This window comes from Parasteatoda tepidariorum, chromosome 9 (genome assembly GCF_982258835.1).
Source record: "Parasteatoda tepidariorum strain Cologne lab strain chromosome 9, Ptep-v5.0, whole genome shotgun sequence".
NCBI lineage: Eukaryota > Metazoa > Arthropoda > Arachnida > Araneae > Theridiidae > Parasteatoda > Parasteatoda tepidariorum.
In genome coordinates this window covers 75,302,314-75,317,173 of record NC_141763.1, presented here as the reverse complement: position 1 = coordinate 75,317,173, position 14,860 = coordinate 75,302,314, and the positions used below count along the sequence as shown (strand labels likewise).

Below are 14,860 nucleotides of genomic sequence, written 5' to 3'. Positions count from 1 at the left end.
ATTGTTCTACCCCTAAATTTCCATGTTCCAAGTTTTAATTATATTATCAATTAATAAATCTCTAGTCAAGTAAGCAAAAGAAAAATAGTTTCAAAGAGATTGTTTCGATTTTATTAAACAAGTATTTTTATCAATGTCGATACTAATGATTTGATGTTTCGGTACTGATTAAAATGTTTCGTTAAAGGAACGAAACAGCTGTATGCCTATAACATTTTTCTTACTTTATGCTTGATATCTGCATAAATATAAACTTTTCGCCTTTATAGCTTAATTAACTATTGCGAAAATTTTCAGAAATTATGAAACAGCGAGAAACAAATCATAAAGGTTTTAATGAGAAATAATGTTTGGATACATATTAAACAACTTTTTACCGATAAATAACCCGAAAACTATTAACAATGAAATAAGATCTTTTCATTTCGTCTTTATTGCTTTTTCCCAATCGTTAAATATAGCAAATACGATCCTTTAAATTTATACCTCTAATCTTATGAGTATGAAAGTTAAAATTATTTGTGGTATTTTTGCTTTATGCCGTTAAGAGTGCGATGATATTAGTAGCTTAAAATTTAACAGCAACTTGAAGAAATATATTCTACATAATGTATTAAAGTTATAGTTTTGAAAGTTTATTGTTCCCGATGGAAATTTTAGAAATGGATTGTAAAATACATTTATCTAGTACAGAAAGATAATCGACTATAATGTAGTATGACTTTTTAAAGATATAAATTACACCTTTATGAAACTAAGTTCAATATTTCACTGCATAATAGTTTTTAAAATGTAAGTGCCTGTTTCTTTAATATGCTTCTTAAATAACTAGAATATTTTATTCAAGAATCATGTTTCATTATGTATAAAAATTAAATGGCTTTATACACTTTTTTTTTCTATTTATTGTTCCTGTTTGAATTCAAAAGAGATGTAGAAAGCGCTGCGTATTGTCAGTTAAGAAAAAAATAACTGCCTATCTTCTTATTTTCATGCATATTATAGTTTTTTCTGGTTTCAGGAAATTGTGAAATGTATAAATATCGTCATTTTGCAATCTAGTTGCTTGCATCAAATTTAGCCTTTTTGAAGTAGACGATTCAGAAAATCTTCCACAGATTTCGTTTAACTCGTAATTTGTACGATTTTGTCATTTAAAATTATATACTTTATGCAGAGAAAAAAAGAATTCTGGTGAAATTACAGTTCTGTATAGTAATGATATTTTTGGTAAAAAAAGAACATTTCTGGTTAATAAAACCAAAATATATGATATTTAAATCAGTCATTTGCGTTATTTTTTCCATTCAAATGGTAACGTGGTTTACGGAAAATTCTAATTTTCAAAATTATAGTTGTTATTACTACACATTTAGTAAAAATTTCAAAACTGAAATGTAAATTTAATTGAATAAATGCTTTTTATGCCATTCTCTAAGGTATCATTATAAAATTACGAAATACTTTCACATCTATCAAATTTTATCACACGTTAAAAAAATAATATTTTATTGTTAATTTTACCAAAATTATTACCAAAGCACTTCGGTAAAAATGTCCTAGCTTTTCGGTACTCCCATTAGAGATAGAGATATAGTAATTTTTACCAGATTCTAGCAGATTCATCGGCACTTTTTTTCTCAGTTTAAATTGATTTTAGCGTTCTTTCCTATTTGGTAAAATTTAAAAATTCTTTGGCCATTATTAAATAATAATTTTTTTAAAGTAATAAAAAAATTATTTCTTGGATGGATTGTCTTGAGATAAAAGAATTTTATAACTATACAATTTTTTGATTCGCTTAAAAATTTCTTTAAGCATGTCCAAATACGCAAAAAGTGAAATTAACATAAAGGGATCTACATTTTTCACTGATATCTTGCCCAAACTTTTGGAACCATATTTTTCAGATTGTGAATACCTCCTATAGTGATTAAATTTGAAGATCACAAATACAAATGCATTGAAAAGAGGTTATGTTTCTGTGTCGGACTTAGTAACTTAAAATATCGTTTGCTTTAATTTAATTAGTAAATGTAAGGTTTGGCTCTCAAACTATTAAGAAAATCTGATCAATAGAACAAAAGTAATTCAGGATATTAACTTTTTCGGTCACATTGTACAACCTATAATTAATCTTTCGTAAAAACCATTGTTACCTGCTTTTCATAGTTATTATAACTACATGAACGCTTTTATTTTAATTATAATTTAGAAGCTTGTGTATTATTAACAATGGGAAATCTTAACTACGAATCAGCATTGATGGAATAAATACAGAGCAATAATATTAACAAATAAATGATACTAGGAGGCTTCTCCCCCTGCTCGCTAACGCTCACCAACCCCCGGAACTGCTTTCGCAGTTCATTTCGGATTGCTTCGCAATCCAATGCTCGCTTTGCTCGCTCATTGGATACGCTCTTAACGTCTAGCTTTTATATACCTTTTTGAATACTGAAGTTCCGAAAACTTTTCATTGTAGAAAATTCTAAACTTGTACATTTCAATATTAATTTGAAATTGCAAACAGTTCACATATTTTTCTTAATCACACTATTCTAAATTTCAGTTGTTGAGAAAAGTAGCTGTTGTAAGTTTTGTTTCAAAGTCTTTCCCACCAGAGGGCTAAAGCCATGTGTTGTAAAACAGTATGAAATAGTAGTCTGCCACTGAACGCCGGATGTAAAGCATCGGCTTCGATGAAGATAATTTGGCATTTTTAATTCTCTGAAGGGCGCCACCCTAATAATATGGAATTTGTAAAATAAATGTATATATTTTTGATTGTTGATGAAGCCCATCATTTTGTGTTTTCATCAGTGTTCAGAAGCAGAACAACTATAAGTTTTTTATTTTATCACAGAAATATAAAATGTATAAAAAACAAAGAAAAGAGTAAGAAAATGAGTATAGTCATAGAAAAAGTTTAAATTATAATATAGTATTTGTCAGTTAAAATAAAACTTTTTGTTTAAGTCATTTCTAACAATTCAAATTTCTCCGAGGCAATTCTATAGTATAAATTAAGGTAGTATTGTTAAGTTGAAACACAATATTTTTAGTTTTGATGTCAACAATACAATTCAATTTTTCATAAAAACGATTGTTTCCATTGTTAAATTCAATGTCAGCAATTCAAATTTTCTGAGTCAAACTCTTAACCTCTAAATATTAATTTTTTATGTACACATTTCTAAATTTCAGTATTCAACCACAAAACAACTTAAAATCCTCAAATTTAGCATGAAGTTGCAAAATGTAATGAAAGAGGGTCATAGCAATAAAGAAAGTGGAAGTAAAGTTAGTACTGTAAAATTAAAACAATATTTTTAATCAATGAGCCAAGTTCTTCAAGAAGCAGTTGTAGAAGTAGGTTTTTTATTTAAAACTTTTTATAAAATTTCTTTAAGAACACAATTGTTAATATGGGCATTTGGCGATACAACACTTATAGAATTGAAGGATTTGTTATGTCAAGCGCTCAGGTATCATAATTTTGATCTAGTTGCGCTTCTATGTCATTTTGATTTATGTTACTAAGTTAACTTTCAAAAAATTCTATGGCTGGCAACAGCATTTTTATTTTTTAAGTTGTTTATTTTTTATTTCTGTTAGAATTCGTTATTTTTTTAGCGAAATGTTTTTCAACCTAACAGAATTCTTTGCCGACTGATATATGAAGAAAATAAAGTAAATATTTAAGTGTTGTGAAAAGAATTTTATTTAGTTGTACAAAGTACTTCAGCCAAAGTTTGGGAGCCACGTAAGAGAATTATATATATTAAATCAGAAACACATCATTAAAAGGCAGAATGCTTTGATGTTTTCAAAACGTAAACAAAACAAAGCAAACGTTGCCACCGGCGGAAAAGAAATACAGCCAAAATTTGGGAGCCACGTAAGAGAATTATATATAATAGATTATGTGGATTATTAACCATCTCAGAATTATAAGAATTTATTGTCAAATGCATGCACTTTAACACGTTATTTTAAAACTATGTTATAAACTTTTATATTAATTATTTTCTTCAGTACAGTGACGAGAGCAAATAATTTTTTAATTAAAATGTCTAACTATTCGAATAAAAAAATACGGCAACTTTGTTTAATAAATTCTTATTTCCACATAAATTCAATAATATTGATTAAGCCATTTCAAATATAATGAATATTCTTTTTTCCCCTCTTCCATCCGTGCCGTTTATTTAACACCGCCTGTCATCTTGGCGATTTTCGTCAAAATTTGAGATGCGCTTAATCGATATTTTACGGAATTTCTAATCAAATATTTATATGCACAGGCATGTCGGGCCATACAGTTTTCGAGCACTATGAGGCCACGCTATTAAGGCCATCTGACATTTTTCTTCAAAGAAGCTAATGGTGCTACTAGAGGGCTAGTTAAGTGTTGGCATGTTTTAGAAACTTTATACCATGTGCACGGTAGTCCGAACAAAACATATCTTAGCATCACTGTAGACCTAGCACATCCTGTAATTCTGATAATTTACTCAATAGTCCATTCAATACATTGCAAAAAAATCACGTAAAAATTACGTTTGAAAACCGGCAGTTATGTTTTGTGCGAAATCGTAAATTTTACCAAGTAAATCCGTACTCTCAACGGTTTTTCAGCAAACAAGAACAAGTTTTTTCCAAAACAAAAATTGCGATGAAAATCCTTAATCAGATTGGTTATTTACAGTAACAATACTAGTTTTTACGACAAAAATAAAACGGTTTTTTCAACAGATATTGTCTCTGTGAAAGATAAGAAGTAAATCTGTACTCGCATTATACTTGAATATTTTGTTTCGTCGGAATTTGAATTGACTAATTAACACTGGATATCGAACGTGTGTCTCTTCATTAAGAAGAGCGTGTTCTGTCCTCTGAGCCACTGCGGCTCAAATATTTATCATGAAGAAATTGTGATTTTGAGAATTTCGTATCAATTTGACAATAAAGTTGAATCGCAGTTTTTTTTATACTGGGATCAAAAACGTAATGTAATTGTTAAAAATTAAAGGCAAGTTTAGAAAATAACCGTAAAATGATAGAAGAAAAGGTGAAGTTTCGGAACGCAAAACTACATGGCAAAAGCTGAAATTTCAACTAACGGGTTTATTCCGTTAGTGAATATGGTGAAAAACGGGGAAAAACCGTTTTGTCAACAAAACGGCTTCAAGTCGTTACACATGAGGAGGAATTTTCAAAAAATAGTGGGTATTTTTTACAGTGCAAAACAGTGCGTCCTGTCATATTGCTGGTATTGTGAAATGTGGGCTAAAGTAGTGTAATGGAGACCAATTCGTTGCACTATCACCCATAACACCTATATTTCAATTCTATCTAGCATTTGTGGGTTGAAATTGAATGAATTATCGGGCTGTTATTTAGAAATAGTGACTCACAATAGGGAAGTATTCTGAACTCTCCACAAACGACCTAAAAACATTACGTAGAGTACCATTACCAAGAAAAAGAAAGGCTGTATTAAAGGAAAAGTGTGGCTGAATAATACATTGATAGAGGGAATACTAAAGTTACTTCACAGTCTATGGAAATTATATGATATTCTTTTTTTTTTGTAATCAAAATGCACTGAGAAAAAGAAGTATGGTCAAGACTACCAGAATATGGTTAAATTCACAGTGCCTCTGGCTCTATGCACCAAAAAGCTTGGACATATGTAAGGTTTGGATCTCAAATATTAGGCAAAACACGAGACACCAAGCTTAGACAAAAAACCAAAAAGCTTAGTAATTTTGACCGAAGAGCATTTCGGTTAAATTAACCATAAATTGTAGTGTTATAGTATATGATAAATTTAGTAAACGTGGCAAAATTTAGTAATTTTATCATATTTCTTAGATGATGGCATAAGAAACATTTATTCAGTTAAATTTACCTTTCAGCTTTGTAATTTTAATTAAATGCTTGGTAATAAGAACTATAATTTTGTAAACCAGAATTTCCAGTAAATAGTTACCTCTTGAACGGAAAAACTACTAAATGAAATGGTTTATAAATACCGTTTTTTTAAAAGCCAGAACTGTTGTTTTCTATCAGTGTCGTTACCATATAGTACGGTAATTTTACCAGAATTTTTTTTCTTAATGTGGTAAATAAAAGCTAGTTGCTAGAAAATACCGATTTTTTTAAGAGTACAGAACTCGTGTACTTACAGTTGTTGTGAAGTTTAAGCATTCATTATAATTAGTCCAGTTACCCCACAGCCATTTCCCGTCTTCATCACAAATTCTGTAGGCTCTAGCTTCTAAAAAGTAATTAACATAATTAGGATCAATATGGGCAAAGAAAAATGAAATTGGATAGCTAAGTAAATTAGTAAATATAGAACATAAGGATGTATACTAGTGTTAAATGAATAATTCCAAGAAACTGATGGGAAGAGGTATAATTGATTTTACACATAAGAATATTGTAAATTATTGATTTGCTTCTAAAATTATAAAGGACGGAGAAGTAGACATGCTTCGAGCTCTCAAACGTCTCGCAACTCTTGTGAGACCAGGCGTCGATTTTTAAGCTGTCTACAAAAGGCCTCATTTTTCACATTTATAATTTTTGAAGCAAGTCTACTTTTTGATAAAGCCAAACCTTGAGATTTTTGCTAAATTCTTTTTTGTTTTCTTTATAAATAATGTCACACTTTTTTAAAAATTATTTCCCCCCTTTCTCTTTTCGACACAAAGTGTTTACACACCCTCACACCCCTTTTTACACTTTATGCTGTATTACATAGATATATACGTTATAGACAGTATTTCAATTTTTATTTTACTATATCACATAAATAAATTTTATTTTTAGATCACCAGCGGGTGACCGAGCTCCGCTCGGAGAAAACAGGTATCGAAGCTAACTCGAAGATTTAAATTTTCAATTCTGATTTATCAAAACAATACATGACATAGGAAAATTTGTGAAACCATTGGTGAAAAGATAACCGGTTAAAGTGCACCATTCTAAACTATCTAAACAAAGTTAGAGTTTGGAAAGGAAACTATTCTATACAAAGGTAAAGTTTGAAAAGTCATAGGAAATAAAATGTTATTGATAACAAAAAATTATACAATTAAAGACACTGTTCACAACGAATTCGTAAATTTGCTTCCGTTCATCCGCTTCTTGAAAATTCTTGTCCAGGAAAAGGCGTCGATGAGAGAGGTATTGTCGAGCATAAAAGACGATGTAAACTCCGCAGGAAGACGCGTCATCTTGGTGCATCCTTTCAGCTTTTCATTCGTAACAACGGTATTCAAAACGTGTCGCAGTATTTTTCTCAAAACAGCATCGATGGGCAGCGGGTTGTCGACTGGATCGCAGACTAATAGTTGACGTTCTCCATAGCTTGCTTCGTAAATTCCTAGCATCCAGTGCTCGCCTCTATTCATTTGAGCTCTCTTGTGAATGGGAATGAGTAGCACGTCGAATCCTTGTTGAATGCCGTATAGATAGTTGGAAGCCTTGTTCTGGTCGCTGATATCGTTGAGAAGAGCCATTCCTTCATAAGCGCCATCCGCTGTTGTAACGTAGAAGCGTGCGACAAATTCAGGGTGAAGTACGGCAACTTTGACGGTCGGGTAAGCTTGTTCGGCGTAATGGAGAAGCGTTCTGACAATGACGGTATCTTCTAGTTGTCCATTTGCGGGTAGAATTGAGTTGATCGCTTGTTGTTCCAAAATTCCGGCTCCTTGAAGAATTTCATGTAGAGGTGCGTTCTGCATGTTGAAAATGTAGCTTGAAATCTGATGAATGTTGAAATGTCGGACTTTGTTGACGGTGATTTTAACACAAAAGTTAAACTTTTCTCCACTTTGATAAATGTAAACTAATGCGAACCTTACAATTAAATTATTAATTCCTTCGTATATTATTGGTTTAAGTTGTCGAAAATTAATATTTCAATTGTAAGGTTCGCATTAGCATACATTTATAAGAGTGGAGAAAAGTATCTATAGCCATTATGGCGAACTAATAAAGTTTGAAAATATCCTATCTGTAACTCCGAACTGCTTGACCGTAGCGCTTCAAAACCGGCGCCAATCGATTCCTCGTGGCCAAAAATCCCAGACCCCCAAGTTTACCGGAGTTTATTAATTCTGGGGCGATTTTCGACTTGGCAACCATTCCTCGTATTATAGTATAAGATTTAAGTATCATCAAAAGGTAAGAACAGTTTTATCTTTTTTAAATGAACGTGAGATTAAAAAATAGGGAAATAAATAACACAAAAACACGTAATTTGCCTCGCATTGAATGTTTTTATTTCTATCAAAATGTATGATGTCATACTTCCAGTTAATCATTATCCGTTTTTCACTAAGTCACAACTTAATGAACTCCTACCTCCTCAGAGAAGGAAATCATTTGTGGACAGCCCCTGGCATATCTTAACCGGTAATTTTTAACGAAGTCCACTTAACCATTTGTCGCTGAAGTCCACTTGTTGTTTAATCGCTAGAATGATTTTCGAAAATCAAGATTTTAATCTTTGCGTTGCTTGAATAACTTCACTTTTTTGATAATCTTTTTTACTATTTTCAAGCAATTTTCGTTTATTTGTTTTGCTTTTATCATTGTACTCGTTTTTTTCAGACGTTGATTTCTTATAAGTTTGAAGCTAATCTTTATTTTTTATATACATAACCATTAATGAACAGCCAAGTCAATTTTGAGTTTACGACTTCTGATGTTCAATTCCGTAGTTTTGAACACAATTTTGAACCCAATCCAGATGACAAGGGAATTCCTGGGTCAAGTATCGGGAGAAATTTATCTTCGTGAAAGGCATTTTGATGGAACTAAACAACATTTGCTGTACATGGAAAGGAAAACCATGAACACCAGCCACAGTTAGCCTAATCGCAAGAGAATTCTTACATAAGATCCGTCTATCATTGAGGATATTTTACGTCAGCACTGTGGAAGGTGCGAACCGGGTGCGGAATTCGTATTGACCAGCCATCACTTGGATTCGAACTCTGTTCGCTTTATTGGAAGGCGAACGCTCTATCCGCTAAGCTACCAAGGCTCAAAGTGCATATTTATTTATATTTTATAACAGTCATTGAAAAGCCGATCCAATTTTTAGGTTTACGACTACTAACGTTCAACTCCGTAGCCTTGTAGTTTTGAATCTAATCCAGAAGTCAAAGGAAAGAAAGGAAGAAATTTGCCTTCATGGAGGACTTTTTGAAGAAATTAACCTTCATTTGCGGTACATAGAGGGAAAAACCGTGAAAACCACCCACGTTTTGCCAGGTGGCAAGGGGATCTAACCCATGATCCATCTACCACTGAGGATATATAACGTCAGTATCTGTGGCAGATGCAAGCCGGTTGTCTAATTCGCATCGACAAGTCATAGCTGGGATTCGAACCCGGTTCACCTCATTGGGGAGTGAGCGCTCTATCCGCTAAGCCATGACAACTCAAGCTGTCCTTTGATGAATAAATTTCTTAAATCTTAATATGCAAAGCAACATTTTCAAATAAAAATAATTTAAAAGGAAAAAGTATTGAAATAGACAACATAAATTATTTTAATGAACAGTACATGAAATTAATCAGGCTTATTTTATATGAAATAATTGGTATTAATTTAAAACAATATAAAAACATGTATTTATTGATATAAATAAGAAGACAAAACAATTCAAAAAAGTCCATTGTGCTCCATTAAAAAATGTGTATTGAAGTTAGTACAAATAATACTAAAAATGATTTTATAATAATAATTAGAACTAAATCCTTTTCATAAGCTAAGAAAGCTTTTAAACACAATCCAAATATATTTGGTTTTCATATATAATTAAAATTTTCAAACTATACATTAGATGAAAGATTATACTTTTAATTTTTAATATTTATATCAGCATATTTAGATTTAAAAAAAAATTAAACTGAAATATAATTTATTTTTCAATTCCATTAGCACAAGAAAAATGTCTATAATGATGTTATAAAAAATTAACGGTGCAGAAGTAAAGTAAAGAATAAAAAAATTAGATTCCATTTTTAAAAAAGAAATCGATTCTAATCTGCAATCTAAAAACTAGATTCGAATAAATTATTCTCTTATTTAAAGAAAGTTTAAAAATGCATTAAAATTATATTTGGTTTTAAACTAAAGCTAAAACCCTCAAAGTATGCATTAGATAAAAAAAAATATTTTTATTTAAAAAAATTATTATATGTTTATGAAAAAATTTAATGCTTCTAATAAAATAAATACTTTAAAAATAGGCAGCTTAATTTGCGGCAGTTATATCTAAAAAATATGTTTAAAAATTTATATATATAGAAAAAATCCATTTGCAAAATATGAAAATTCAATTTGTGAGTTACTTTGATTTCGTGTTTTCACTTCGAAATTTTTCCTACATCCACCTGAAAAATGTTAAAAAGAAAACCTTCTTTTACTTGAATTTATGTAAAAGAAATAGTTGTCAAAAGAAGCATGTTTTCGTAAAGAAAAGTTTTTTTTTAAGCAAATCCAAATCTTAAAATCATATTCTTTCGCTTACAAGCCAATTTAAAATATTTCGTCACACAAAAAAAATAAATGAGCGATTTTTAGATTATTTATAGAGATAAAAATAAGCAAAAATACTTTTTTAAAAGCAACAAAATTTTTTTTTCTTTCCAGAAGAGCTTTTTTTTTTTTAAAAAAAAAACTTTGATAAACTATGTTAGAGGATGAAAACTATAAATAAGTTCATTTTTCTTTTCTATCAAACAACCATAGCAAATTGATAAATATAGATTTTTTCTACGATTTGCAACTGAATTTCATATTGGACAGCAAACTTTTTCAAGTTTTTAAAAATTGCCAGGAGATATTTATATCAATTACTTTTTATGTCAAAATGCATGGGAACGAAATCTTTTTTTATTCAATTTGTTTGTTGTGATTTTATTCAGCATTTCATAAAAAAATATTCTGTTTGATATAATTTAGATACCATTGAAATATTAAAAGTCTTTCTTTACTTTGAAAATGGCCTTAAAATATGAATTCCTTGGCGTTCGCTTTGGAAATATTTGCACAGGAAAAAACTTAAAAATCACCTAAGGAAGAACTGTTTAATATAAATATTTAAGATCTTTCAAATTGAAAAAAATATATACAAACTGAATACGAAACTGGATCTATACATTATGAAAAAAACACTATGGTTATAATTTCCAGACTATGATTAAATTTACCGGGTGTCTGTCTCTATGGAAACTCCAAAAACCTAGGTAACTTTTACCGAAGGATTTTAGTAATGATTTTAGTAAAATCAGCAATAAAATATGGCTTGATAATGTGTGATAAAATATGGTAAATGGGGAAAAATTCAGTAATTTATCATGATACTTTAGAGCATGGCATGAAAAAAAGCACTTTTAAAGGTTAAATTTACTTTTCAGTTTTGTATTTTTTACAAAATGTGGGTTAATAGGAACTATACTTTTATAACTATAATATAAGCCAAAATTTTTGATTAATTATTACTTTATGAACGGAAGAATTACCACATGAGTGGTTTAAATACCGCTTATTTTGGTTTTATTAACAAAATTTTTTTTTATATGTCTAAGTCATTACCATACCGTTCTGTAATTTTACAAAACGTTGTTTTTCTGTTTAGAGTAGATTAAGAGCAAGAAAATGTAGAAAAAAGAAGAGTAGAAATGATTGTCCGAATTGAGAAAGGGTTAACTTTAGTCTATGCATGTAAGAAAAAGTTCCTAGGGATTTGCTTGATACCCTACCAGCTTTAAATCAGTTGGTATCAGCTTATCTCAGAAGTTAGGATTCCTCTGATCTTTGCCGACTGTATTGCCGCAAATCATGCCGTTGGTCACGAAATTGTGGAGTTCTAACCTTCACGACCATCCTGAGTACAGGTACTTTTTACCGTAATTTGAACCGGAATTTTTACAGTATATAAATTTTTTTTATCGTTGTCAGCGGTGTTCCGTTGATGTGTGTGCCTTACTGTTTATTATACTTATTATGGATTAAGTTTGACCCTTGAAAAAATAAGCTCAAAGTATTGCTTAAGAAAGGTTTTAGTTGGCAACTATAATGTAAAGGCTAATTAAATAATCAGTTATCACTATATAATACTGGCAATGAAAACGTATTAGAAAGGCCAAAACGTTACGAATATTGTGTCGAATGAATGTTACGAATGTAACGAATATTTAATCTCGCATAAAAGTTTAATTGAAAAGTATAATTACAAAAATAAAAAAATTTTATCAGATAAATTATATTAATACATTGTATCCTCCGTCAGTTATGCCAAATTATCTTTTTGGTTATAAAGACATACACCGAAGAGCCATTACATTATGACCACCCTCCATCTATGACAATAGGCTCTCCCAGGTTTTCATGTTTTCTCGCCCAGGAACAATGTTTTCATGGGGCACATTAGGACCCATAATCCTCATAGAACAATTCCTGACGTTTGTAATCTACTTGAACATAGTTGCAGACCAGATTCACCCATTCATGGCAACAGTTTTTCCTGCCTGGGGATGGTGTTTACCAACAGGATAATGCATCATGTCATAAGGGTCGAATCGTCATGGATTGGTTGGAGGAACATTCCAGTGACTTTCAAGTCATGTCTTGTCCCCAAAATTCCCCTGACCTTAATCCAATAGAGCATTTGTGGTCCTACTTGGAAAACCAAATTCGTGCTGCCACGCTACCCCCTCGCAATGTGAGGGAATTGCAGGACCAGTTGGTGAGCGCTTGGTACCAGATACCTCAGACTACCTATCAGCACCTCGCGGAATCAATGCCACGGCGGGTGCTAGCATTTTTGAGGGCTAAAGGTGGTCCTACATGTTATTAGCAGGGTGGTCATAATGTAATAGCTCTTCGGCGTATATTACAACCTTTAACAACACATGAAATACAGTATTTTCAAATAAACATTTTGCATTCGATTTGATAATTTGAATGAAATAAGTACTGCACAAAACTTAGTAGACAAAACCAAACACTGCACTGTTAGAAATTTCTTGGAAAAAATGGTTGAATAACAATTTATTTAATTGTTATTTTACCATATTCAAACTAATCAGTCAAGATGGCTTTCAAATTAGTATTTGTAAGATAAACCGTTTATTAGCTGGTTTCAACTAATACGGATAAACAATTAGAATTTTATCGCACTAACTCGGGCCTTCCTAATGAAAGCGATTAGTTTCTTGCAGCTGGGTATTTCTAATAGACGAGGGGGCTGATCTAGTAATCTTGTGACCGACAGAACGGGGGTTCTATAGCCAGAATATTTCCTCCATTCCCTTCAATACAAGAAGAGTTTCAAGCGTCCTATATTACGTTTCTATAGTTTTAAATTATGTTACTCGTAAATCGTTAAAAAAAGTATAGTTTAGTTATCATGGTTTTTCAACTACACTAGTTGTAAATGGTTTAAAAACTGTAAAGTTAAAAAATTTTCTTTACTTTAAACTTAATAGTTAATTGGATGGACCGGCTACTGCCGGTTATTTTACGATAACTTTGGAATGAAAATTTTAACAGTGTCTAAAAACAATTCCGATATACAAACAAATTACGATATGAAGTACTGACATTTGAGCGCATCATCTGTAAAATCGGTATTACCATAAAACCTATTTTTACCATGAACTATTGTACCGTATTTTTTTCAGTAATATGTATTTTATTATTCTGATTCAGTGATTTTACTGTGCTTATTATTGTAAAAATTACGGTACATCAAATTTTTTGTTCCGTAACATGTTCTCTAAAAATGGATTTTACTGTAAAAAGTACCAAGCAACCCCGACACTTTTTGTCGTAATTTGATCCGATTCTTTTTAAAATTTTATGATTGATAATTTTATGGTTGAATTTCTAGAAATTTATTTTAGAATATATTTTTGTTGACACGGCAGCACTATGTATTTTAGCATATTTTTTTCCCTTCAAATTTACTACACATTAAGGTTTACTAGTTTTTTTTTGTAACTAGAATGTAAGAGTAATTTTGTTTGCATAGCCCTCTTTATTTCTGTTTGTTTTATAAATAATTAGCTTCAAAACAAAGGAAAAACTTTTCTATTCTTGCCAAAAAAATAATAAATAAATTGCAAATTAACCAATACCTCATTTTCTATGGTAGAAGAATAATGAGTTTTTTCTTTGCAATTTAGTTCTTTCATTTTTCCCATTAACTTCAGTACTAAAGAATATATTCTGGTATATTCTTAATATTTATATTATAAGCTTTTTGAGTTCAACTTAACATTAATTAACAATACATTTAAGCAACTTAACAACTAAAGTTATTAAATCTTTTATCTATGTCGAAAATTGAACAAAATGAATAAATTTTGATTTCGTTCGAAATAAAATAGCTCGTGGTTTACTGCAGAAAAATTAATACTCGTAGGATTTATTTGAGTACTGCAACGAATCAAAAATTAATGAATTAAGTGGGAATTGTATGAACAATTAAGATGACTAGGGAATAGTCGAGCATTCAGATTAAAAGAGAACTAAAATGTTTTGTCTAGAAAACAATGGCGAAATAAATTAAATATATAAATAGGATTATTTTAATCGGAGAGATTGCTGGGCGTTTGTTGCATTAGTTTAATTTCATTGTTCTTTCGTTCCTTTATTTTAATTAACATTATAGGAAAAAAGTTATTTTGTTTATGTCAGTAAAAACTAAAGCACAAAATACTTGTTTCTTAGAAAGCTAATTATTTCTTTTATTAGTAAAAAGGGTAATTCGCCGTTTCCAGAGTCTGGGGAAATATTATAACAATTCACTTTTTTCAAATC

General features: G+C 30.5%; 1 protein-coding gene across 2 annotated transcripts in view; it reads right to left on the bottom strand.

Annotated features, from left to right (window-relative positions):
- LOC107450706 (corticotropin-releasing hormone receptor 1) overlaps positions 1–14,860 on the bottom strand; it is a 238,318-nt gene that overhangs the window by 44,491 nt on the left and 178,967 nt on the right. For both annotated transcript variants that reach the window (XM_071186800.2, XM_016066559.4), the window contains exon 3: positions 6,195–6,286. In XM_071186800.2, the coding sequence (XP_071042901.1) occupies positions 6,195–6,286 (92 nt within the window). The remainder of the gene's footprint in view (positions 1–6,194; positions 6,287–14,860) is intronic.